Here is a 26,658-nt window from a genome sequence, read left to right as displayed (position 1 = left end):
GTGGTCCCCCATTATAGCCAGATGCGCCCTCAGGATTTGCAGGTGCACCCAGGATTAGGGCCCCCCACCATTATAGCCAGATCTGCCCCCAGTATAAAATTCTACATTTGAAAAAAAAAATATGTGGCCCCTCATACTTTATCCCCCCCAGCTGCACATTTTACCCCCCACCCCCCACCAGGGGTCCACACACCCCCATATGACCCAGCCAGATGTCCCCCCCCTCCCCCAGGCAGCCCCCTCGGTGGCCAGATCGCTATAAAAAATGATAAGAAAGCAGCCTGACTCACCTTATCTCGTTCCAGCGATCAGCCTGCAGCCCAAGCCTCCGATCGCCGCTCTGCACGCAGCCCTGTGATGCCGGTTACCGGGTCCCGGCTTGATGACGTCATCAAGCCGGGACTCGGCTATTCAGCATCACAGGGCTGCGTGCAGAGCGGGGATCGGAGGCTCGGGCTGCAGGCTGGTCGCTGGAACAGGAAAAGGTGAGTCAGACTGCTTTCTTATCATTTTTTTTAGCAGATCCGACCACGGAGGGGGAGAGATGAATGATCACACTGTTTGCTACAGCAGTGAACGTTCATCCGCGGGGGGGTCAATAATTGGCTACAAGGGAACATTTTCCCTTTCACCAATTAGTATTGCAGCTGTTAGTGCCAGGAGGTGCGCTCTGAAGCGCACCTGTTCCTGCACAACAGGGCTGAAAGCAGGTCAGTATATCTACGTCGCTGTGGCTTGGAGAGAGCCACAGCTGACGTAGATATACTGTAGCAAAGGACAAAGTGGTTAAGCATAGCTTAAAGTAAGGGTTAGGTCTAGGTCACCATGAGGTATCTGGGTACATTTTATTTTCTCACTTCTCTGATAGGAAAAAAGGAAAAATGAGGGTTAACTGAAGTGTTTTATTGGTTCACATTGTGTTGGACCATACCACATCCATTTTGACACGTACCGTACCGTAAGCCGGTTCCAATGCAGTGTCAGCTTGCATTTCAGAGTGGAGTTGTACCATTCATCAAATGAACAGCAAGCCAATCTCACTTTGCGGTGAGATGTTTCTGCAGTGGACCGCAACAGACTAAGGGCTGGTGCACACCTTGAGTGCTTCTTAAAACGCTAGTGCTTTGAAAAGCGCTTGGCTAATGTATATGTATGAGATAAATCACACCAGTGCGATGTGATTTTTTTTTTCTTCCCAAATGCAAATGCGGGTCCTGTAGTATTTCTGAGGCAATTTAGCCTCAATGTTAAGTACAGGTAGTCCCCGACTTACGAACACACGACTTATGAACGACCCGCCGATATGAATGACATGGATTCTCTGTTTCCATGGGAACAAGTAAAAACAAAATTTCAAATTGGACTTGTAGTTTTTGAGAAAATCGATTTTTAAAAAATCACAGAAAAAATGGCTTTTAAACTTGTAAAAGGGCAGAAGTGACACAGAGGGGGACACTGGAGGCACAGGGGGGCACAGAGGAGGTACAGGGGACAGAGATGGCACAATGTTCCGACTTAAGTACAGATTCAGGTTAAGAATGAACCTACAATCCCTATCTTGTTCGTTAACCGGAGACTACCTGTATAAGAAAGTCGAAAATCGCTCTAAAGAAAGCTTTTTTCCAAGCCCTTTTTAACAAAAGCTGTACACTTTCAGCTTTACTGTGAAAAAAAAAAATTGCTACACCAAAATGCTCCAAAATCGTTAGCCATAACTAGAAAATCACTAGTCACATGCTTGGAAAAATCACTTCTAAAAACGCCTAATCGTTTGCGATTAAGCTAATGCTTTTAGGTGTACACCAGCCTTAAAACAGAATGGGTCATTGATAACTGACTTGTGAAAAATCACTGCAGTCTTTGATCCGTGTCAGTGAGAGAGACTGGGGCCCCCGGCTGTCGTGCGGACCAGTGTTTGTGATTTTAAGTTTTGTTTTTTTGCAGCTTCCGGGATGCGTTTGACAGGTGAATGGTTAGGGAGGGGACCGTGTGGGAGATGTGCCTACAAGGGGCGTCCCTGTAACAGATGCAATCAACGATTGCTTCCACCTGAAGCCTTCCACCTGAATGCTACCCAATTTATGCAATTCCTGCTAGATTTGGTACAGCAGGGAAAGGGTGTGTGCCAGTACACCTGATTGGCTGACTGGCGTCTGCTGGCCAGATAAAGGTAGGAAATTGCTTTAGCTGGCAGTTAACAATTGTGTTTGATCCGTGCCACAGTGTAGGGCTGTGGACATAGTGTGCACCAAGCTTGAGTTAACATTGCAATATTTACACACTTTTAGACAGTGAAATGTATGGGTTTTGTATTGCATTATGCCCGAGGAAGAGTTCTAAACTTTCTTTGTACAGACTAAATAAATATAATAATACCGTTGGTAGCACCGTCATAACTACCGGGGATGCGACCCCATCAGCCGCAGGGGGGCCCGCCAGCCGTGTGCGGGGGGAGTGCTGCCGCCCGCCCAATTCTGGGACCCCCCAGCCAGGTGTTGAAACTGGCCGCGGCGTCTTATAGACGCCGCGACAGTTCATTCCCCGCAGCCCGCAGTTTCCCGGGAGGCAGAGCAGGGCTACGGAAAGATGGCTGCCGAAGCCCTGCACTGGAGACTATTTGTGTCTCTAGTACAGGGCTTAGGGCGCCATCTTGTCATAGCCCTGCTCTCTGCCTGTCAGCGCGGGTGATGTGCTGCAGGAGGATCGTTGGGGGAGCTGCGCGCCAAAGGCCAGGCAAGGAGACTTCTGCCAGGTGATTGAATGGTTTTTTTTACAGGTGGATTTTATTGTAATAACTGCTGCCCACTGTACGATTTTCTGGTGACTGCTGCACACTGTACGATTATCTGGTGAACGCTGCCCACATTACGATTTTCTGGTGACTGCTGCACATTGTCCGATTATCTGGTGACTGCTGCCCATTGTACGATTTTCTGGTGACTGCCCTCCATGTTACGATTTTATGGTGAAATGCTGCCCACTTTACGATTATTTTATGGTGAAATGCTGCCCACTTTACGATTAATTTCTGGTGAAATGATGCCCACTTTACGATTAATTTCTGGTGCATTGCGATTATTTTATGGCGAAACGCTGCCTCATTACGATTTTTTTGGCACCTATAGGGGGGCCCTATCCAAATTTTCGCAGGGGGGCCCAGTGATTTCTAGTTACGCCCCTGGTTGGTAGTATATAATATTGACCTCTCAGACTCTAGGTCTCCTTGTGGGAAGTAATAGCGGGTAAGAATTCACACATTCTGTGCTGTTTTCATCTGTAGCCAAAGACCTTTATAATTAAAGAAACTTTTAACAAGGCTTTGCTGCAACATGAGTTGGGGTATGGGAATTCTTGGATTTGCTATGTATTCTAGTAGTTCTGCGGGTAGGGCAAGGTTTTGTAGGTATATTTGGAATTCCATAATCATGGTGCTTGTGACATTTGCAGTGGCCTGTGAGGCGTCTTCATGCAAAGTGCTTGGAGTTGTGAGGTTGTTTGAGCGGAGTAGAATTTTAAACATAACTAAGGAGTTCATCACAGGGATTTCAGTGCTCAGTCTTCTGTCCGACACAGGGCTGGTTCTAGACTTTTTGCTGCCTGAAGCAAACTTGAGGATGGAGCCCCCAAGCCCCCCCCCCCCAATTTGGAATGATCGCACAGCACCCAACAATTTACTCTTCTTCATTTAATTATCTCACATGACATGCGCAACTCAACACAATGTCTGGATGTGAATCTGTGACAAACAAACTGCTCACGCTCTGCCACTCCATTTCTCCTGAGTCAGGACAGCAGTGCCTCCTCCTCCCTTCTGCTGTTCAAGTCAAATGAAATACTGCCGCTCTCCTGCCTCCCCCCTCTTCATTCACTGTCAGACTCCTAATGGCCCATACCCATGGGCTACAATTGTCGCTGCAACACGCGGCGCGCGCGTGTTGCGGCGACAGGTCGCCCGTGAGTATGCGCCGTTGCACAGGCGCGCACCCCGAACTGTCGCTCGTCGCTGATGTCGCCAGGTGATTGAACTGCTCAATCGCCTGGCGACAGTTGCCGCCGCAATTCCGCCGCAACTGTCGCTAGTCCGTGTGAGTACGCGGACTAGCGACAGCAACCTCCATTGAGGAATGCGGAGCTTCCGGCGGGGGGAGGAGGAACGTCAGCGACAGCTTCCGTTGCGCCGCTGGTCCCTCTTCCGCGTGTGTACGCGGAGGGACCTGGCGAGGAGCTGTCGCCGGCCTGTCGCCCACACGCTCACGTGTGCTGGCGACAGGCCCAAAAAGTTGCCCGTGAGTATGGGCCATTTCACAGCACAAGTTGCTTTTTCCCAATGATGACCTCTTCACCTCGCTCACTCTCCTCTCACTTCTCCTCCTACTCTGACTGCATGCTGCTAGTGTAAACACACTACAAATATGCTGCCCCTGCAATCTTTGTGCCTGATGCAAATGTTTTACCTTGCTTAATGAGAGAACCGGCCCTGGTCTGACATGATGAGCCTTCCTGGTTTCTCTCATTGTGGCTCTTGTGCAGAATATAGTAGCAAACTACTTTTGGATTGTGGTTGTAGCCACGTGTCAGAAGGAGCATTTGTATAGGTCTTAGGGTTCTTGTTTGGGTAATGCCTGGATCCTGCTTGCCCCTGCCGTCTTATGGCAGTATTTTCTAGTCTGAGTTTTGTGGTATGATTTACCACTGACATCTGCCTTAAACAAGAATAGAGACTTTATATACACAAATAAGGGGAGCCACGATGGAACTTTATGTAGACATTTAAGGGGAGCCAGAAATCCTTTGAAATCAGATTTTGTTCTATTCATTTTCTGCCAGCAGGTGGTGCCAGAGCACAGCCATAGTTCTTGCATATCAATTCTATGCATACATTACAGGAGAAATTCAGTGAGTGAAATAGTTTACAGTAAAACCTTGACTTGCAGGTAACTGGGTTTAAGAGCGCTTTCCAAGACTTCTTTTATGAAATTTTGACTTAATATATAAGCAACGTACTGATATACAGGCACAGTACTTATTGTATATGCACGTTATGTCATCACAACTGAGCCAATGGTTCTTTTCCCTTTGACGCTTCAGATTGTATTTAATTGTACTAAGGGCTGGTTCACACTTGCTTAAAAACGTAACCGTTCTAGTCTAGTTGCTGCATCCACTTCACCCACATCCACATCGCCACTATGACGTCGTACTCACGTGTCCTGCCAGCCATCTCTGCTGCTTGGTCCCTTCTAAACAGCCGGTGGTCGGGGAGCTCCATTGGGTTGCAAGGTTGTGTCGAGCCAACAAACAGGAAGGATTCTGCTAGTTACAGTGAAACTCGTTTTTTACATTTTTATTTTAAACAGTACAGTACTTTGTATTAAATATATTTCTATAAATGTTTTGGGTTTTAGAACGAATCATCCAAGTTTCCATTAATCCTTATGGCAAAATCTGCTTTGATATAAGAGTGCTTTGTATTACAAACATGATTCTGTAACGAATTATACTCGCAAACCAAGGATCCACTGTATGAGGATGAAGCCAATGAGCTGAGTATGAGACTTGAATCAGATCACCTGATTGGATCAGTTATGTCAATTCAGCTAATGTTTTAGATGTGTATTGTTCTGGTAGATCACTTTTCCCTCTAGTTTTTCAAGAATTTCAGTAATGAAATCTTTCTGCTAAGGTTGCTGTTCACCAAAACAATGAGACAATACGTCCATTATTGATACAATCTTGATTGTACAATCTTATCACTTCCATATAATACAAAGATTTACCTACTACATTGATATTTGTTAACCACCTTCTGTCCCTATGACATGAAAATAAGTCTCTGCGCTCTCCTCCCTACAAAATCATGGATAACACTGTTTATTTATCTCTGACCTGATAACATCACTACAGAGTTGAAAAGGAATTACAGCAACCCCCCCCCCCCCCTCCTCCTAGGGAATTCAAAGGCAGAGATAATTAGTAAACGAGTTTAAAATACACATTCCAGGAGCAGTCAGTAGCAGTTTGTATGCATTACTTAATTGTTACATCTAATGCATTATCAAAACAAAATGAACTGTTTAAATAAACAGGAGGGATAAACAAATAAAATGTGTGGGTTTAACTTTCTGAACATTACACTGCTCAGGAGGTTTTGCTAGCCTGAGTCTCCCCCTGTAAAACTATTAGGTTATCTGGCTGTATAAGATGTTAGCTAGCGCCACAGCCTCCCGCACAGCTCCTGTCTTCTCTTTGGGGAGGATCGTACATGACTTTATGACATCATGCGCAGACCCGATCCTCCCCATAGAGAAGACCAGAGCTGTGTGGGGAGGCTGCGCAAATTGCTGGAACCAGACTGGGTAATGTGTAAGCGGATGGATCGGGGGGGGGGGGGGGGATCTGAGGCAATCAGGGGGTTGTGGCCACCTGTACTAGCTAGCCTAGTGCTAGCCAACACCTTATACAGCTGGATAACCTAATAGTTTTATAGGGGGGGACTCCTGAGGCCAGCAAAACCTCTTGAGCGGCATGCCTGACACAGTGTCGGGCATACCGCTCAGGAGGTTAATGTACAATAGAATTGTTTACATTTAAGCTATAATGTAGGAAAGTGGATTAATTGTGTATTTTTTCACTTTTTTTCTTTACCTTTTAAATTGCATGGAAAATAAAGTAATTACTAAAAACAAATAGCCACAAAAAGCCTAATTTGTCCTGAAAAAAAGTTGTGATAATTATGGATTAAGTTATTGCCAAAGTAATAAGAGCTGAGCTGAACAGGGAAAACGACCAGGGTAGGGAAGTGGTTAAAGGATACATGAACTGAGTAAATAAAACTATTTTTACTTACCTGGGGCTTCTATCAACCCCTACAAGTCACGTGTGCCCCTCGCCGTAGCAACAGTCTTCTCCTGTCTCCCGCTGGCAGCCTCTGAAGATCACCAACCCCTTGATGGTATTGTTAAATACCACAAATCGATCTCTTGGAAGTAAAGTATTGGTTTGTTTACTGTACAGGAGACATGCACTAAATCATAGCATTGGCGTCAATTCACCAGAGAGGATTTACTAAGAGAAAAAAGGTAGGTAGTTTATCTCATGAGGTATTTTAACACTCTGGAGTCAATTCACCAGTGTGAGAGGACAGAGAGAAAAGTGTTCGATAGCAGGGGATAATGGAGAGATATGCAAGAGGAAAGTGTGAGAAAGCAGAGAGTTAGGTAATCGGTATTAATGATTTACATGGGATACTTTTCCTCTCTGTAAGCTTGAAAGTGAAGCATTGTGGGTAGGAGGCGGAGTTTTACCACTACGTGACCACAGTATTCCCGCCTTTTACTGCCGGATCATGTCATAAATCATATCACGAGTGAGTCTGAACTTCTTCACCACCTCTGTCTCAGTAAAATTATCAAGAACTGTTCTCTCACGAAAAATACGAGGGGCGATTAAACAGACCCTCCTCCTGCGCCTTCGTCTCCTCATATTAGAAGCAAGCTCTAAGGCCTAGTGCACACCAGAGCGGTTCGGCTGCGTTTTGCGATCCGCTTGCGGCTGCGGATACACTTGGGTAATGTATTTCAATGGGCTGGTGCACACCAGAGCGGGAGGCGTTTTGCAGAAACGCATACCCCCGGGCTGCTGCAGATTTTGGATTGCGGAGGCGTTTCTGCCTCAATGTTAAGTATAGGAAAAACGCAAACCGCTCTGAAAAACGGCGGTTTGCCAGGCAGTTTTTGTTACAGTAGCTGTTCAGTAACAGCTTAACTGTAACAATACATGAAATCTACTACACCAAAAACGCTTCACAAAACCGCAGAATGCTAGCTGAAACGCTACAGAAAAATAAGAAAACGCGTTTCAAAATCTGCTAGCATTTTGCGGATCTGCTAGCGGTTTTTGGTGTGCACCAGGCCTAACAGAGTAAGCTCAAAAGGCTCCATCTTCCACAGCAGCAGCTGCTGTGTGAAAACCACGATATCTCCAGGTTCATTCAGGGGATAAAGAGATGAAAAAAATAACAAATGGCCACACACCCTTTCTTCCCTGGTGAATTGTGATTTGGAGAAAAACTAACTACTAACTATCACTTATTTATCTCATACTTATCTCACATTTATCTCTTGCATTTCTCTCTGTCGATATTTTCCCCTATACTTCTAGAGAATTGCTATTTGGAGATATCACAGGAGGTAAATTACCTCCCAAGAGATAAATAGGTTGGTAACCTCTGGTGAATTGACGCCAATGTCTTAGTAGGAAAGCTCGGAACAGAAGTTATATACTCCCACATTACAGTCATTCTTCCTACTCCGACAATGATTGGATACATACAAAATATCTGAGCTAACTATTGGAACACAGAATACTGCATAAATTAATACATGAATTCATATACATGCTTAAATAGATAAAGTCAGTTAGTTGTTAATTATTATTTTAGTATTTGAAGTATTTGCTTCAATAGTAGCTTGTTTAATTTAAAGTTAGTTCGACTGATTAGAATAACACGGTGCCATCCCTTATCTGCAAGACAGCACAAATTGTTCATAGTAGCACATTCCAAACCCATGAAACCATGTGAGAGAAGAGAACTAGTCTTATACGAATAATTGTATAGAACAAAGGGAGTGTGGCAAAATGTCTTACAAGTGGCTATTTTATTATTTTTATCAATTTTACTTCATTGGGTCGGCATCTTATGCGCATGCGTGAGCGTGCACCAGCAACATCGGGAGCGTACTGTGTTTGTGTAGTAGTACTGCACAGGCGCATTACACTCCTGGGGACAAGTTTGCGTGTGGTGCGGGTGCAAGCCCGTCCACCAATCCAGGGGTCAGCGATCTTTAGAGGCTGCCAGTGGGAGAAGATCGGAGCTTCGGCGAGGGACACACATGACTTGCAGGGGCTGCGTAAGTAAAGATCGATTTATTTACTCACCTTGTGTATCCTTTAAGGTTGAACAATTAAGATTGTGTTATTGGTGACCACCTTAAGGCAGAGTTCCCCAACCCTGTCCTCAAGGCCCACCAACGTACATGTTTTGTGGAAATACACACAGGTAGTTAATCAGCTCTGCTGAGACACTAATTACCTCAGCTGTGCATGTTTGTGGTTTCCTGCAAAACTTGTACTGTTGGTGGGCCTTGAGGACAGGGTTGGGGAACTCTGCCTTAAGGTTTTGTTCCCACTGCATGTGATCCCATCTGAACTGATCTGAATCCGTGTTGATTAGACCATATATAATGTGACACGTGTTTGGTGAATGGAGCTGGGAACTGAAATTGAATTGGTTAGATCATATATAACGTGACACGCGTGTGGCTTTGCACATTATTTACTTGACACCCAGGTCATTCAGTACCTAAGCCTTTAATCTAGTGCTTTGTCTAAGGCAGGGGTCACACTTGAGGAGATTGTGTGCGATTTCTCCACATGCGGAATTGCATCAGATGTGGCAGCCCATGTTAATCAATGGGTTAGTTCACATATAAATGGGTTTCCCCCATGCTGAAGAAAATGTGCTGCCTGCAGCATAAAATTGCACATTGTGTGCAATCTCCCATAGCCGGCTCCTGTCAGCTGACTGCATATTATAAACTCAAAATTGTTTGTAGAAAATCATAATTGATTTTCACAGATGTGTGAGCTCTCCCTGAATGTTGTTAGTTAAAGGGAAAATCCACTTTTATTGCAAAAAGCCTTAGTGATTTGGTTGGCTCTGTATACGGTAGAGGTAAGAGATAATAGCAGATATGGTTAAAGTTTAGAATTCTGGCATTTATTGGTAACCTGAGACTAAGGGAAAGAAAAAATGTATACCTACCTGAGGCTTCCTCCAGCCCCCTTCAAGCTGATTGGTCCCTTGCTGTCTTCCAGTTCCCACACCACCTGGATCCTCCTCTAGGTGGCCCAGTAATTCAGACAGTCAGGGCTTACAATGCATGTGTGGCCCAGCTGCCCGTGTGCCCCCCAATGCGCTTACTTTGCTGTGAGAGTTCTGCGCCTGTACAGTGCTACTGCGCAGGACACTCCTGGCCACGGGAGCTTTCTATTGGTGGTATCAGAGTGCTGCTGCGATGTCATTTTTTTTTATTTACTATTTTTTTTTTTTATCAAAAAAGCTTTTTTTTAATTTCCTCCCTCCCCTCAAGATCCAACCACTACAATTGCCTCTCATAGGCATCAGCTGGGGACAATTTGGTGACAGGTAAGTCCCCGGTACAGCGCTGCAGTAGATCGTAGCGATGTACAATTGATTTTACCGTTTTTTGATTCTTCCTACCGCCTGCCAGCTCCGATCACGGCTGGCAGGCTGTTGACAGATCCCCTCTCCATAACTTGGCAGGGAACTGGAGGAGCCAATTGGCGTTAGGCGGTCACTGAGGAGTTAAAGATAGGAGATAAGCTTAGTGAATTGTGGCCATTATTTCAGCTTGATTACAGCCCAGCTATTCCACAGCATGTCTAACACAAACGGACAGACGGGGATGTGATTGTTATTTCTGATTGACTTTTCCGATTACTTCTATACAAAAATGATCTGAAAAACAATCAGAAATTTAGATCTGACCTGTGGGTAATTATCGATTTGACCACAAATCTGATGGGAAATTGCATTGTGTGTACCAGGCACTAGTTTTGGAAATGATTGACAATTTTAGAATGAAAATGGGATTTCCTATTTAAAAAACTGCTTCCTATGTTTTCTACCCTTTACAGTATATTCGGGAAGGGGGGATTGAAGATCTGGTCAGACCGTTGCTTGCCATTTTGGATCGTCCTGAGAAGCTTCTTCTCTTAAGAGATATACGGTAAGAGCATAAATGGCGCTCCAGTCAAATCACACACAAACTTTTTATTATGCAGTTATAATGGCAACTACTTACCCATAATCAGGGCCGGATTTACCATAAGGCACTGTAGACATGTGCCTACAGGCACCTGATGATGGAAAGGCAGGTCATTCCCCTCCCCGAGCACCTCCCTCCCTCCTTCCCTATGCAGAGTCCTGATGAGAGTGTAAAATGAGAGGTTACTCACCCTGTTTCCAGCATTCCACTGACGAGATCTCCCTTCAGTCAGGCGCACCTCTAGCTACTTAATACTGAGGGTTCCTCTGACTACCTATTATTTGGGGGCACCTGTAGCTACTTAATATTGAGGGTACCTTTGGCTTCCTAATACTAAGGAGCACCTGTAGCTACCTATGATGGGTAAGGTAGAAGTGACAGCTGGGCCGGCCAGCACACTTGTGTTGTGGTTCGGCGGGTGTTTTTAGGTTCATGGAGGGAAAGTCTGCCAGGTGCCAGGACATCCGTGCCTATAGGCTCCTGTGAGGTAAATCCAGGCCTGCCCATAACTATGTATTCATCTTGCTGCACTTGTAACCTAAATAACTAATAGAAACTTCAATATCTTTTTAAACACTTTTATTAGCATAGTGTATAAAGCATACAACAGTTTGTCAGTCTTAACTGGCATGCAAAAGTCACACAGTAATATATATAGTCATGAGCGACCAACCTATAACTGTACATCCAGTGAGTTGATTAAACACAATAAAATTATTATCAATGTGCATATCATTATAGGAATGATTGTCGTATGCTGTAGGACAGTAATGATAGTGTAACCCGTTTTATCCGTTAGCTCTGGGCTCCGGCTGAGAGGAATCCACCAGACACTGACTCAGATGAAATTATCAAAGATTTATTCGTGACCTAACGGTGGTCACTGTAGCTTCAATCAACCCGTAACCAGGGCCGGCCCTAGACTTTTTGCCGCCTGAGGCAAATTTTTAAAAAATTGCCGCCGCCGCCGCCCCCCCCCCCCCCCGCTCTGGGGGGCCGCCGAGCTGGAGGGGTAGCTGGCAGGACGGGGGTATTGGGCCAGCGGTGGGGAGGGGGGTCGGACCCCCCCCCTCCCTCGCCTGGGTCCCCCGTCCTCCGCTCCCCTCCAGCCTTAAATAGAAGCAGCCGCTATGTGTAAGAGGAACGGGCGGGGAGGACACTCACCTCTTCCCAGCGTGCGCTCCACTGACGTCACTTCCTGCAGCGTTGCAGGAAGTGACGTCAGTGGAGCGCACGCTGGAACGAGGAAGAGGTGAGTCCTCCCCGCCCGTTCCTCTAACACATAGCGGCTGCTTCTATTTAAGGCTGGAGGGGAGCGGAGGACGGGGGACCCAGGCGAGGGAGGGGGGGTCTGACCCCCCTCCCCGCCGCTGGCCCAATACCCCCGTCCTGCCAGCTACCCCTCCAGCTCGGCGGCCGGCTCCCCGCACCCACGGACGGGCGGGTGCCGCCCCTGGAAATTTGCCGCCTGAGGCAAAAGTTTCACCCCGCCTCATGAGCGGGCCGGCCCGGCCCGTAACACTTAAACAACACAATACACCTCCCTTGCACATCACAGGTCAAAATACACAATCTTCTAGTCTTCACAGGCGGTGCACCGGTAAATACTGCAGAATAAAAAGGTTAAGTTGCATACAAATTATATATGAAAGTTGAATTACAAAGGTCTTCTTGTACAATAATAAACCACTTCACAGCATGTTTACATCACAGTACCATTGAGTGGGGAATGGGCTGGGGAAGGGGATAGTCTACTGAGCAATTCAGTTCCTAAACCGTTCTCAGTCCCTTGTAACCAAGTCCAAGCTATATTGCTCAGCAAAACCTGGGGGAACTCGTGGCAGTCTTCAAGATGTTACTGTACAGTTTCACAGTTCATTGGGTGATCCCAAAAGGACGTTCACTTTGCTCAGATGATCTCTCAAACTCTTTACCCTTGGTAATATCCCACCAAACCCACAGGCGCGCACCACCTTTCTGGATAGGGCCTCCTCCCAAAACAACAAACCAAATAAAATATAAATCAAATAATCAAAAAGGGTTAGGTAAATAAAAGTAAACAAAATAAAATATAAAGTGACCAATGCACCCAGCTATGCCACCCAAATCACTTTCCCACAATATAACCTTCTTTTAGTGCACTTTGACTTTTAGGTTGAATAAGCTCTAATTTAGAGTTGTTGCAAAACTTGTACTCCAAGGTAAGTTGACTCTGTATCTTGGTCAGAAGTCAGTTCACTTCTCACTGTAGCACACCTAAGTTTCGCTCTCCTGGCTCTTTGGCGCGCTCTGGCTGGTTCTAGCCAGTTCCCTCCGGCTACACCTCTCCCGCCCTGCCCCTCCGCGCCTGTGCTGTAATGTATGACAGGCTGTGCGGGGCTTCTGGAAAGTTCCACTGCTCTGTGTGCTTTGGTCGCTTAGCAACAGTCTATGCAACCATTACAGCGCCTCCACTCCTCTCCCATGCACCGTTTTGGTTCCATTAGGCTAACATCTAAGGAGAAATTTAGCCTTAGATGCTAAAGTTACCTCACACATAGAAATACATTGGCAAAATCTTGTGACCCTCTTTTAGAGGGTTACAACAGCAGAAACAAAAACTATAACTACATACAACCATAGCACATCTAAACGCCAACAAGTCACTGTGAGAATTCTATACATTATCAACATATTATAAACATATAAATTATACCTGAGCCTCATTCTGTGCGGTGAGAGGAGAATTTTGCCACTTAGACCATACTAACTGGGGCGACGTTGGGGCCAGCCATTTTAAAGTAGTAGTTCTCCGGGCTAGGAACAAAGTCTCCATGAGAAATGTACTCTCAAATTTTGTAAAGTAGTTCTCTATAAAAATATCCAGAAGACAGTGCTTGGGGTGACAAGCCAAGGGTTGGTTCAAGATTTCATGTAGCAAGAATATATAAGATGCTAGTAATCCGCATTCACAGACATACATTTTGGACAGAAGGTGTCAGATATATACGCTTAATCCCAGCTAGGTGTTTAGAAGTTAATGGTGCTTGTTGTAGAATATAAAATTATATGCGTTTGCCAGTAGCAGATATAGAGGCGTATTCTCTCATTCCTCCTTGTCCATATCCATTTGTTCACTAAACCATTTAGCTATCAACTGGTCTGTATCAGGTGCTCTCTTAGCAGTAATAAGGGAGGAGTACAATAAGGATATAAGTCACCCCTCCCAATACCCTGGGGCCTTATAGGGAATATGAAGTGAAAATAAACTTATGAAATAATGCATTGTATGTGAAGTACAGCTAAGAAATGGAACATTAGTAGAAACCAGTATTGTTTGCAGTACAGGAAGAGTTAAGAAACTTTACTTATTATCTATGCAAAAGAGCTTCTTTGAGCTCTACAACCAGTTTAGTCGGCTACAGTGCGGTTTTCTGAGGCACTTATACTTCAAAGAAACAGTGACAGGTAGCTTCAGATAATATTTTTATTGCAGTGAAGTTTAAATGGTCATTAGCCCTGCTCTGTTTTCATTATATTATATCATACGTTTTTTCCACTTCAGTGTCACTTTAATATACCTATAAATGGGTACCGTGACAATAAACTGCAGGTTGCATACATAATGCAAGTTGCGCCATGTGCACTTCATGCATTACATTACATAGCGCACAGCCATTTTACCAGTGTCTATGTGCATATGATAATTTTACTGACATTTAGTCAGTCAACCCCATTGTCACTTCACTTCCTAAACGTCAAAGCCACTACTGCAGGAAGCCCAGGAAATTGGTTTGTTTACATTACTTGGGGATTACCGCCGATGGCGGCTCACAGGCTAAATGTAAACACAAGCGGAAATAATCCACTTTGTTTACATTGTACGGCGCTGCTGCGCAGCAGCGGCGTAAGGCAGATCGGCGATCCCCGGCCAATCAGCGGCCGGGGATCGCCGCCATGTGACAGGGGACAGCCTGTCACTGGCTGCACAGGACGGATAGCGTCCTGTGCAGCCCCGATCTCCGGGGGGGGGAGCAGGTAGGAGAGGGAATTTAGCCGCAGAGGGGGGCTTTGAGGTGCCCCCCGCCAGCCACACGCAGGCAGGAGAGATCGGACCCCCCCAGCACATCATCCCCCTAGTGGGAAAAAAAGGGGGGCAATCTGATCTCTCTGCCTGCTACCTGATCTGTGCTGGGGGCTGCAGAGCCCACCCAGCACAGATCACTAAACACAGCGCTGGTCCTTAAGGGGGGGTAAAGGGTGGGTCATCAAGTGGTTAAATTGGCCCTAGACTGCAAGGGACATTGCAGGGATTAGATTGTGAGCTCCTCTGAGGGACAGTTAGTGACAAGACTATATCCTCTATAATAAAACCCCTGTGTCCCTGCGTGTGCAGTCTCTGTGTAGCTGGGTCCGTGCTTTTTGCTACTGCGCATGTGCGCAGCACGGACCCAGCCTCACACAGACAGGAGGATGGGGCCAGGGAGCCAGGCGGGCGTGTGAGTGGGCGGTGAGAAACACAGACCCTAGAGCCCTTTTTTAAACAGGCTTGGGTCTGCTAGTATTCTATAAAGTGCTGCAGAGGATGTCAGTGCTATATGAATACTAAATAAGAATAATAATTGCTTTCATCCCACAGTGACCTTCCAGCCTCAGAGAACTCTACTAAAATACGTCTCTTAAAGCAGGGGTCACCAACCCCCAGTCTGCGGTCCAATGCCGGACCACAGTCTGTCTTGAGTTGGTCCGTGGGCCTGGCCTCTATCTTTTTCTCTTACTGTATTTCACTGATGCAGAGCTGCCTGCAGCAGAGTGTCACCAGCAGGGCCGGGCCGAGGCATAGGCTGGAGAGGCTCCAGCCTCAGGGCGCAGTGTAAGAGGGGGCGCAGAATTCATTCAGCTGTCATTCCTAATTGTGTTTGAAGCAGAAAGAAATAAGAAAAGGAGATACATAGCAGTGACTGCAAGCCAGATAACTAGATATTAAGGTGCTGGGGAGGTTGTGGGCCCTGTTGCGCCTCTTAATCTAATAGCAATCAGTGTTTGATGGCTCGGGTGGCAGGGATGGAGGGGCGCACTTTGGTGTCTCAGCCTTGGGTGCTGGAGGACCTTGTCCCGGCTCTGGTCACCAGGTGGCGATGTCCTCTCCTTACAGCCGTTTCTGGTTAGCTACTCACTCCAGGTGGTCTGTTGCACTGCTCTCTTCCGTTCTGCTCACTGTAGGAGTCTCCCATCCTGGCAGTTATTCAGCGTCTAGTGAAAAATGGCGCCGGCAAAAAAATGGCGCCCCCTTCTGTCCGATATATGTTTAAAACCTGCCAATTTGGTGTTGCTAGGATTTAAGGGGACTTTGCTATTAACTGCTAAAGTCGGCGGGAATTGTTTCCACTGAAATGTCATTGCGCGATTTAAATAGATACATTTTCCTCTTTGAAGATTTAAAATCGATTTTCTCAAAAACTATAAGGTCTTTTTATACAATTTTTTTCTTTGTGTTCCCACTATTCTTCTCAACATTCCCTACACATTTGGTGTTTCTGGCATTTAAAGGGGCTTTGCTATTAACCGCTAAAGTCGACGGGCGTTTAATTTTCCCACGGTCAGAAGAAGAATATTCAAAATCGATTTTCTCAAAAACTATAAGGTCTTTTTGAAAAAAAAAATTTCCTCTTGTTCACAATTTTCTTCTTAACATTCCCTGCGAATTTGGTGTTCTTAGCTTTTAAGGGGGCTTTGCTATTAAACATTAAAGCCGGCGGGCAGATATTTTCCAAACGGCAGCAAAGCAGGGGTTAAAACGATAAATATCGTTCAGGCAGGACAAAAAAAAAAGTTTTAAAACGATAAATTTCGTTCAAAAGGTCGGCGCCATTTTTTAACCTTTTAAAACGATAAATATCGTTTGATAATGTAAGTGAATGGGGCGCCATTTTTATCTAACGGTCAGGGGCGCCTAAAGCCACTGGCACTAAGGGCAGCTGCTTGGAGCGGCATGAGGGGGGGGGGGGGGGCGCGCTGCTGCGGGGGGAAACTGCGGCTAATCGCCGCTTTTGCAGTCAGCTGCAGCTGCGCTTGTGTCCGATCGTGACTCTGCCGCCTGTATGCACGCCCCCCCGCCCAGGCCCAGCCAATATACTTTTTGCCAGGATCCTCTCACTAGAGTCCCACGCACTCCACCTCCTCCTCATCCCCTGTCCCGCCCCTCTCCCTAGCAGCAGCCGCACGATTTGTTTACTGCTGCGTGCGGCCCCGCCTCCAACTCCGCCCCCCGCCAGCCAGAAGTTCGGGTCCCCTAGGCTTGCCGCTATCTGACCAATCCACTATGCTTCTCCTGTGCCCCCTGTGTGACGAGCAGGCAGAGGTGAGATGAGCTGCAGGGGGGAGACTGGGATCAGCGCAGCAATGCTGATCAGTGCAGAAGAGACAGGAGGACAAGGCAGCTGTGCACTGTGTGAGCCCAGAGCTGTGTATATCGGCATGTAGCATGTGAGCTGTCCGATGCTGATATACACAGCTCTGAGCAGCTCACAGTGCACAGCTGCCTGTCCGTAGACTCACACATCCCCTGCTCTAATCAGTGTGCTGCCAGGAGATCGTCACTCCTGATAAAAACCCTCACTGACCGTCACCTGCTGGGGAGGGGGGAGGGGAAGCAATAAAAAGCAGCATACATGCTAACAGTGGGGAAGTTAAACATCACACAACATTAGAGCAGTGAAGTAGCTAAGGAGCTGTGGGCCTAGGTGCAAGTTTTACATGGGCCCCCCCAAGCACTTTATACATAACAATTGATATGGCGCACCAAACCTGCCAATGGCAACTACAGTGTCAGAGGTGCAAGAAGGAAATGGGAAGCAGTTTGTTAATGATTATCACTATTCATAGTATCTATAGAAGTGATTATTACCAGCACAGGACCAACAGAGAGCTAATACTGTGATAGCGAGTGGACCCTTCAGGGCCCCCCTGGCCCAAGGGCCTCGATAAGGTCGCTACCTCTGCACCCCCTGTTGCTATGCCCCTTAGAGCAACTAACTAGGACTTTGCTCTGGGTGCCCATACATCTAGCCATGATAGGTAGATCAACCAAGAGACAGATTTCTCTCTGAACGAATCTGATCAGAGAGAGATCTGGCAGCTGCCCATACACTACAGGCTGATTCCCGATCAATTTCATGCTGAAACTGATCAGGAATTGGTCTTGTGACGCCGCATCTGACTGCCCGACGCTATCCCCTAATGTAAATTGTGTCCCCAGGTTCCCTGTGCAGTAGAGGTTACCTGGCAGTGTCCATCTCTGCTCTGCCTCACATACATGTGCCCTACGTGGTTGCCGGTGTATATGTGGGTGTGTATGTGACATCACACAGGCACGCACATATACGCTGGTAACCACGCGGGGCATGTGTATGTGAGGCAGTGTGGAGACAAAGCCATTGACGGACACAGACAGGTAACGTATACTGCACGTTACGATTATTTTCTGGTGAAAGATTGCTGCATTAAGATTATTTTCTGATGAAACATTGCAGCATTATGATTATTTTATGGTGAAACATTGCAGCATTATGATTATTTAATGGTGAAACATTGCTGCATTAATGTACCCCTGACGCCAGTATTTTTAATGTTTTCCTCCCTGGTGCTGTGTGACTAAAACAGCGTCATCCTCCCACCTCCAGCACTCCCTGCGGCCCCCATCTGACATCACACATGGGCAGGGAGGAAGTGGCAGTTCTTCCTCCTTGTGCCCGTCCTCAACTCAGCCCCTTCCACCTGCCGCTTCAATTCCCGTTATGATCTGCTGTACACAGCGCGCTGTGTGCGGTCTTGTGGTGATTGAGGTTGGAAGGATATCCGACCTCAATAATCACAAGTCCGCACACAGCGCAGCTCTGTGGCCCGCTGTTTGCAGTGGTTCATGAGCGGAACTAGAGCGTCAGGTGGAGGGACTGCATTATGGATGGGCAGAGGGGACGAGGAACTGCCACTTCCTCCCCGTCCATATTCGACGTTCTGCTCAGTCGAAGATTACGACTGAGCAGAATTGGGTCTACAGGGGGCGGATGGTGCTGTGTGCTAGTCGCACCGCTACAATAACGTAATCGATAGTAAAAATTTCAGGACCAAGGTCTGGGTCAGGGGTACTTTAAGATTGTCATGGGGGGCCACCACGGGAGGGGGGGGGACGCCACAGGTTTTCTTGCTTGGAGTGACAAAATGGCTAGAGGCGCCCCTGCTAACGGTGCTGGGTGCCATTTTTCACTGACCCGGTTATTCACCCTATCACTACTCCACTGATTTCTCGGTCTGTTAAACTGATACTGATGTTTTTAATTCACTGCTACACTATTGTGTTAGCCTAGTTTTCTACACAGCCTTTTTATATGTATTGTCCTATGGTTGAGGGCTTCCGGTTTGTTGCACAGATGCACTTGTCTCTTGATTATTTTGCCCAGTTTTTCTTTCATGCACTCAACACTTTTTTTTTTTTTTACGCAGGATAGTCTAATATTGCAGCAAGACCTTTGCACAGGCGCTATGCACTTTGTTATTGCCATCTGTCTTACCTAGGGGTACTACACACAGATATTATTCTAGCTTGATTAGGCTATTATTTGACACCTGCCTACAGTACATTGGTTGTATACTACCTATTTTTGTGGTATGTTCTCCCTGTGGGGTGCTGGAGCTGGATAACTGGCCACCTCTTGCTGGTAGTAGGGTTGAAGGGCTGGTTGAGGGGAGTCCGGCCACAGTTTGCTGTGGGGGACAAGTTTTGAAGAAATACAGGGGACACTATGTTGGAGAGGGGTGTGAATTTGGGGGGAGACCCTTCCCTACTTAAATTGTGGGAGGTATAGGAGGCACAATAGCTTTCCATGTGCCTAGCACCACCTTCCACCTGTTTCAAGCACCGCAGACAACCCAGTCCCCCACCCACCCTTCGGTAAACCGTGCTCATCCCTCCCCCAGTTCTCGTAAAAAATGTTTGGACTGGGAATAAGTCCTCGGGCCGAAAAAAATTGGGGACCCCACCTTAAAGGACATCCGAGGTGACATGATGAGATAGACGTGTATGTACAGTGCCAAGCACACAAATTCCTTTATTTCCCTCTTTGCCTGAAACCGTTTAAAGGGACTCTGAGCACCTCTCATGGGTATGCCTTTAAGACTCTGACCAATCCTGCAAAGTACTTAAAGATGCATACCTTTCTGTAGCTTGTGCTCTCTTCTTTCATATGATGCCTGAATCGCCTTCTACACCAAATAGTTTTTGTTCTATTTCAATTTAAAAATTGCGGCTGCCATCTTAGCTATGTTATAACTTCCGAGTCACCCCTGTCTTCTCTGTTAGAGAAGTGCATCACTGAATGAAGCAAGAAGAGGAAGTGACACGTCTGGCCATTGCAAGAGGCTCCTCCAGAGGGGTCATAGCACAACTTTGTTGGAAGTCATCTGGCTCAGAGTCCCTTTAACATCAGGTATGCAAGTGACTATTTCTGTCTGGTCAGATCCTGGTCGGACTATAGCGTAGCCCTCACTGATAGGGAATTGCAGCCTTAAAACATTTTCCTGGCAGAAAATGGCTTCTGAGAGCAGGAAAGAGATACAAAGGGTCAATAGTTCATAGATTTTAGCTCTAGCATTCTTCAATGAATGTGTCATTGAGCAGGGCCAAAGAAACAGTGTATCTTAAAAAGTAGATTCAAATTTAAAAAAAAACTGCGGGATATCTAAAAAAGATATTTTAAGGAGAAGGGTAGATACAATATTTCATCAATTTATTTTCACCTCGGATGCCCTTTAAATGGAATTTCACTTTACTTTTTCTCTAACTGAGAAAGTTTTATTCCACCTGATGAATCGCTAAATCTTCCCTTCAAACCCACTTTAGTTATTGACCAGCCTTTAGCGTTTACCTCGATCCCAGCTAGGGAAGGAAAGGACATATATAAACATTGCTAAATGGACCTTCAAACACTTCCTGGAGTGACTGAAGTGAATAAAATACAAAAAAGGCCACCCAAGCCTGGAATGATCTGATAAGTTTACATTTTAAACTGAAGTATAATTTCATACAAAGGATTAAATTGTATCAGCATATCTAAATACTCTCTTTACAAAGGGACACTTGTGATGGGACCAGGAACTAGTCTGCCATCCCAAGGAACATTTTACTGGTGTGTTTAAAAATTGTTCCCCAGCTGGAGTATATCCAAATCTGTTGTTCAAAGCAAGAGTTGTCAATTATAATTCAAAAAAATATCTATAATTATCCATGCTATAACATACCCAAACAGGAGCCATTTCCAGCTTCTGGCACTGAACTTGGTAAGGGGCTTATTTAAAACCTACAGTGCCATGACATGGAATTAAAGATTTCTTTTAACATGCCATTATTTGTTATAGCTGTACTTGTTATATGCTGCCATATAGTTCTTATTTTGTTGTATGTTACGCAGGGGCTTGATTGCACTCACAGATCTGGGACGCTTTGACAGTATGGTCATTTCTCTGGAGATGGAAGCTTATGATGCCCTCAAGATGAGGTCAGGTAAGACTACTTCTACGTTGGATGCTTTTCAGAGTTTGGGCACCCACTGGCTGCTTGTATCCATAATAGACTAGACTGGTATCCTCAAAGTAGAATACAGTGAGTGTGGCTCTTTGTCCTGCTTGCCTGACAGTGCATGCCCTTCAGTATGGAGGGGTGGTTTAAGGTTGACACTTGCAAAGCACTGGTTTCAAACTGATGGGTACCATGGTGTTTCTATGGGTGCTGACACTGGAGGAAGGGTTATAAGTTTTACCTAATTGTGCCAACTTGAAGGGAAAGAAAGTACATTAAGTAACAGTAGAATATTTCAAAACTTCTTGCAAAGAGCATTAAATAATTCAATTATTCTCACTATTAAAACCAGTTGAAATATATCTATCTAAAAATCTATCATATCAATTGACCTGTTCTGTAAAGAACATATGGAATTAGAGGGATATGGAAGCTGCCATATTTGTATCCTTTCAAACAATAGAGATGGCCCAAACTGTTTGCTGGCAGACAATTCCCAGCGAAGAACACGTGTTCTCGCTCGCATCAGACAGGTGAACACATGGCACGTTCGACCACCCCCTTATACATCATCATGGAACCAAACTTTCACCCCTCCCTCCAGAGTCAGCAGGCACATGACAGCAAATAAGCTATCCCTCCCTCCTGGACCAACACCCCTTCCCTCTATAAAAATGCCAGCACGCCAGCCATTTTACAGTCTGCCTGCAGCTGCTGTGAAGGAGACTAGACAGAGCTGTGCTGCTGATAGGGAAAACATTAGTTAGGCCTCTGTTCTGTGTCCCCACTGAGTTTCTTGCTGTTTGTACAGTGGCTTGAGCACCCAAGAGCCCTTATAAGGGCTGGTACATTGGTATTCTTAATATTATTATATTGAAGTTCTGTGTGTCTGACTGTGCACAGTGCACCACTTAAGCTGTTTTACACAGGGGAGCACACACTGCTGTTAGTGGTGGTACAGTACCTTGCACAATAAGTGTTTTTTCCCCTCTCTTGATATTGTTATTTAGCAATTCTCTGTGTCCAGTGCACACATTAGTGGTTGAAAACTGGTCTGCTGATGGTCATAGTAGTGCACCGACTACATAACCCAATAATCCTTCACCACCACTACTGGCATTTTCTTGCATCCGACCACTTCTGCCCCCTGTATAGGGCCTTTATTGTGAAGTTATTGTTGCAAATAGTATATAAACCCATCTGTCACCTGATCTGTGTGGAGTGACATTCACTTTACAAAAAAGAAAGCAAGAAAAACAGCTGAGTGAAACACTACTGGCATTATCTATTATCCGACCACTACTGCCCCCTTTTTTCTGGCATGTGTACAAGCCAAATTTTCTGGCCTCTGGTGCTACACAGTGGCTGCAACACAAAAAAAGGCATGTACATGTCAATTCCCTGCTCCCTGCTTAAACCCACCCCCCACCTTCCGTTTCCTCCCTCTCTGCCACAGATTTAGCCACCCACTTCACCAACAAAATAGTCTCAATCCGTCAGGAAATATCCAATCTTCAATCTTCACCTCCCACCCCCTCACAACCAACTCCTCCTCCTCCCTATCCTCCCATCACCTCCTTCACTCCTACTACCATTGAGGAAGTCAACCACCTACTGCAGACTTCCCTTACCACTACCTTCCCCCTTGACCCTGTCCCTTCTGATCTACTTCAGCCTCACTTCACGGATTTGGCCCCAGTCCTCACTACCCTGTTTAATCCTCTCCCTATCCACAGGCACCTTCCCCTCAGACTTCAAGCAGGCCACAATACTGCCCCTGCTCAAGAAACCCTCCCTCGACCCTTCGCTACCCTCCAACTACCGCCCTATCTCCCTCCTCCCCTTTGCCTCAAAACTCCTTGAGCGTCTGGTTCACAAACGCCTGACCCTGTACTTCAATGCCAACTCACTACTAGACCCACTGCAATCTGGATTTCGGCCTGCCCACTCAACCGAAACGTCTCTCACCAAAGTGGTCAATGACCTTGCCTTAGCTATAGCTGAAGGTAAATACTCCATTCTCCTCCTCCTTGACCTTCTAGCAGCTTTTGACACAGTAGATCATCCCCTACTCCTCCAGTCCATGGGCATTCACGATCTCGCCCTGACCTGGCTTTCATCCTACCTCTCCAACCGCTTCTTCACAACCTCCTTCAATGAGTCCTCGTCTGCCCCCAACCACCTCTCAGTGGGAGTCCCCCAAGGCTCGGTCCTTGGCCCTGTACTGTTCTCCCTATACACATCCTCCATTGGCAAGGTTATCTCCTCCATGGGTTTTAACTATCATCTGTATGCAGATGACACCCAAATCTACCTCCACACGTATCTACCAAGGTGTGTACAAAGCATTACTTAGTTAAAGTCTTTGTCTACGCTTTTGCATGTAGTGATAGGAACTAGGGTTGCAACGGTATGAAAATTCACGGTATGATAACCGTCAAAAAAAATACCACGGTATGACGGTATTACGGTATACGGTATTACTCAATTATTCTCATTACAATTACCCTTATAAAAATGAGAAAATGTCAAAGTTGAGCAAACTCTTCTTTATTAAACTCTTAATGGTTAGGGTCCTCCTGTCATGCTTGAAATATTTACTCTTCTACATGTCAAAAAAACAATACCAAAAGTAAATCTCAATCTCTCGTGTCACATGACTGCCTATGGCAGAGAGGGCAGATAATAAGGCCATTGGAAAGCACAGTAGGTTAATATGTCTGCTTCCATGAAACAGGAAGTAGAAACTGTGCAGATTTATTTTAGGATTTGTATCGGCTGCAACAAAGAAAGAAATTGCTGTTGCATATCTTTGAGCAGAGAGGACGTTTTGAATTCAGGTCCACTTCAAAAATGTTGGTGAAGCATAGTGAAAGTTTTATACATAACTGCGGCTTCCTCCAACCCATCATGCGCACAGATCCCTCCCACGCCGCCATCCTCAGCCTTTTCTATCGCTGGTATTGAGTCCGGTAACTTGAGCCAGTCGCGGCCAGTCTGAGCATGCGTAGTGCGTTCTCTACAGCAGAGAATAATACTACGCAGGCGTAGTCCTATTTTCTGCCAGAGATGGAGGGAGTGCACTGCGCATGCGTAAAACTGGCCGCGACTGGCCAAAGTTACGGGACTCAGTAACAGCGATAGAAGAGGCTGAGGATGGCGGCGAGGGAGGGATCTGTGCGCATAATGGGTTGGAGGAAGCCGCAGTTATGTATAAAACTTTCACTATGCTGCGTCTCTGGTTTCCTTTAAAGGATACCAGAGCTGAAAAATAAAATGCAAATGGGTGGAGCGGACATGAATTAGGTGAAGTCCTGTGCTAAGCCACTGCGGGCGATTTCATTAAAAAGTAGGGGGACAGAGTAGAACAGGGGGGAGCGTTGGGCATGAGCACACACACACGCACGCACGCACGCACGCACGCACACACAGCACACACAGCACACACACCACACACACATACATCAGGCAGACATCACACACACATGCCATACATATACACACTAGCTGCATTCATACAAACACAGCACCTCTCACACAGCAACACTGCTTATCTGGTGTCGCAAGCTTCAGCTCCCCACGTGCAGTGTGTCTCTCGCTCCTTCTCCCAGGCGGGCGGCATACTCATCATTTTCATGGGGGAGGAGCGCTGGACATTCCTTTGAACACTGATCTGTATCAGTGTTTATGTCAGCTCTGCAGTCGGGGGGGAGGCAGGGGGCTGCATGCATCTAGCAGAAGGGAGAACGGGCTGTAGCCTTTTCTCATTTGCCTATTTATTTTGCAGGAATGACCTGGTGACTCCCCCTCTGCCTTTGTGGTACAGTCCACAATAATAATAAAAAAAAAAAAAACACAAGCAGATACATTGCCGGGAAAATCATTCGCCGTGTGCGCTCCAGCCGTGGCCGCGTCATTACAGGACGCGCATCACCGCCCAGCTCCTGCACTCATATCGGCAAGCCTCCCGCAATCAAGAACAAGCTTTGGGAGCTTGCCTTTGTTAGGAAGGGAGACACAGAGCAGGGCAATGCCGGAGCAGTGGCGGGGATGCGGAAATACAGCAAAAAACGGTATTTCCTAAAAGTGCTTACCGTGATTACCGTGCATTGTAAAACCGTGATATACCGTAATACCGGTAAATCGCGGCAACCCTAATAGGAACTCTGCCTGATTTCTGAACACATTAAAGAGACTCTGTAATAAAAAAAAACGTCCCCTAGGACAGAGTTCCCCAACCCGGTCCTTAAGGCCCACCAACAGTGCATGTTTTGCAGAAAACTACACACAATCACAGGTGGGGTAATTAGTGTCTCAGCAGAGCTGATTATCTACCTCAGTGGATTTCCACAAAACATGCACTGTTGGTGGGCCTTGAGGACAGGGTTGGGGAACACTGCCCTAGGAGGTACTTACCTCGGGAGGGGGAAGTCTCAGGGTCCCAATGAGACTTCTCCCCCCATCCCTGTAGCTGCAGGCAATCCAGTGTTGGCTCCTCCAAAGCATCCTGTGATCCTCCCCCCAAGTCCCCCGACAAGCCTGACAAGGCTTGATATATTTACCTCTCCAGAATGCAGCGCAAGCGCAGTAGGGGCTCTTCCTTCGGGCTAGGCGGAAATAGCCGAACCCGATCATATCCGCTCTACTGCGCAGGAGCAAAAGGACTCATGCCTGCGCAGTTGAGCGGGTCCATCGGGTTTGGCTATTTCCGCCTTACCTGAATGAAAAGCCGCTAGTACGCCTGCGCTGGATCTCGGCGAGGTAAATATTTACATCGCCACACTTCGGAGGACCTGGGCAAGCTAACGGAGCAACAGAGGAAGATGAGAAGGCTCCTTAGGATCCAGAGATTTCCCCCTCCCAAAGTAGGTATCCCCAGAGGAATTTTTTGTTTATTACAGAATTTTTTTTAAATAGAAGTGACTTTTAAAAATGTTCTTGATGTTTTACCAAGCAATGCTTACATGCCACCTCTCCATTGCTCCACACGTGAAAATAAAAAATAAATAAATAAAAAGCATTGAAGTAGCAGGATTCAAATCAGGATCATCGCTGAGCATCTCCAAAAGGTTATATTACATTATAAAGCCAACCCTGGCTGACTTTTTTCTTTTGGTATTTCACATGTATAAGAGTCTTCTAACTCCAGATAGTATGAAGAAATCAAAATGTTGGGGATTTGTTAACAAGGGAGGCTTGGAGGTTAAATAGCCTGACCTGAATGGTTATTGAAGATGGAGTTTTGAATTCTGTAAT

General features: G+C 46.2%; 1 protein-coding gene across 1 annotated transcript in view; it reads left to right on the top strand.

Annotated features, from left to right (window-relative positions):
- Positions 1-26,658, top strand: part of PDZD7 (PDZ domain containing 7) — a 159,432-nt gene that overhangs the window by 98,629 nt on the left and 34,145 nt on the right. The window contains exons 11-12 of the mRNA XM_068255441.1: positions 10,720-10,811; positions 21,296-21,387. Coding sequence (XP_068111542.1) covers positions 10,720-10,811; positions 21,296-21,387 — 184 coding nt within the window. The remainder of the gene's footprint in view (positions 1-10,719; positions 10,812-21,295; positions 21,388-26,658) is intronic.

The sequence above is a fragment of the Hyperolius riggenbachi genome, chromosome 10 (genome assembly GCF_040937935.1).
Source record: "Hyperolius riggenbachi isolate aHypRig1 chromosome 10, aHypRig1.pri, whole genome shotgun sequence".
Lineage (NCBI taxonomy): Eukaryota > Metazoa > Chordata > Amphibia > Anura > Hyperoliidae > Hyperolius > Hyperolius riggenbachi.
Note: the sequence above shows the minus strand (reverse complement) of the source record. Positions and strands in the feature narration are given on the sequence as shown.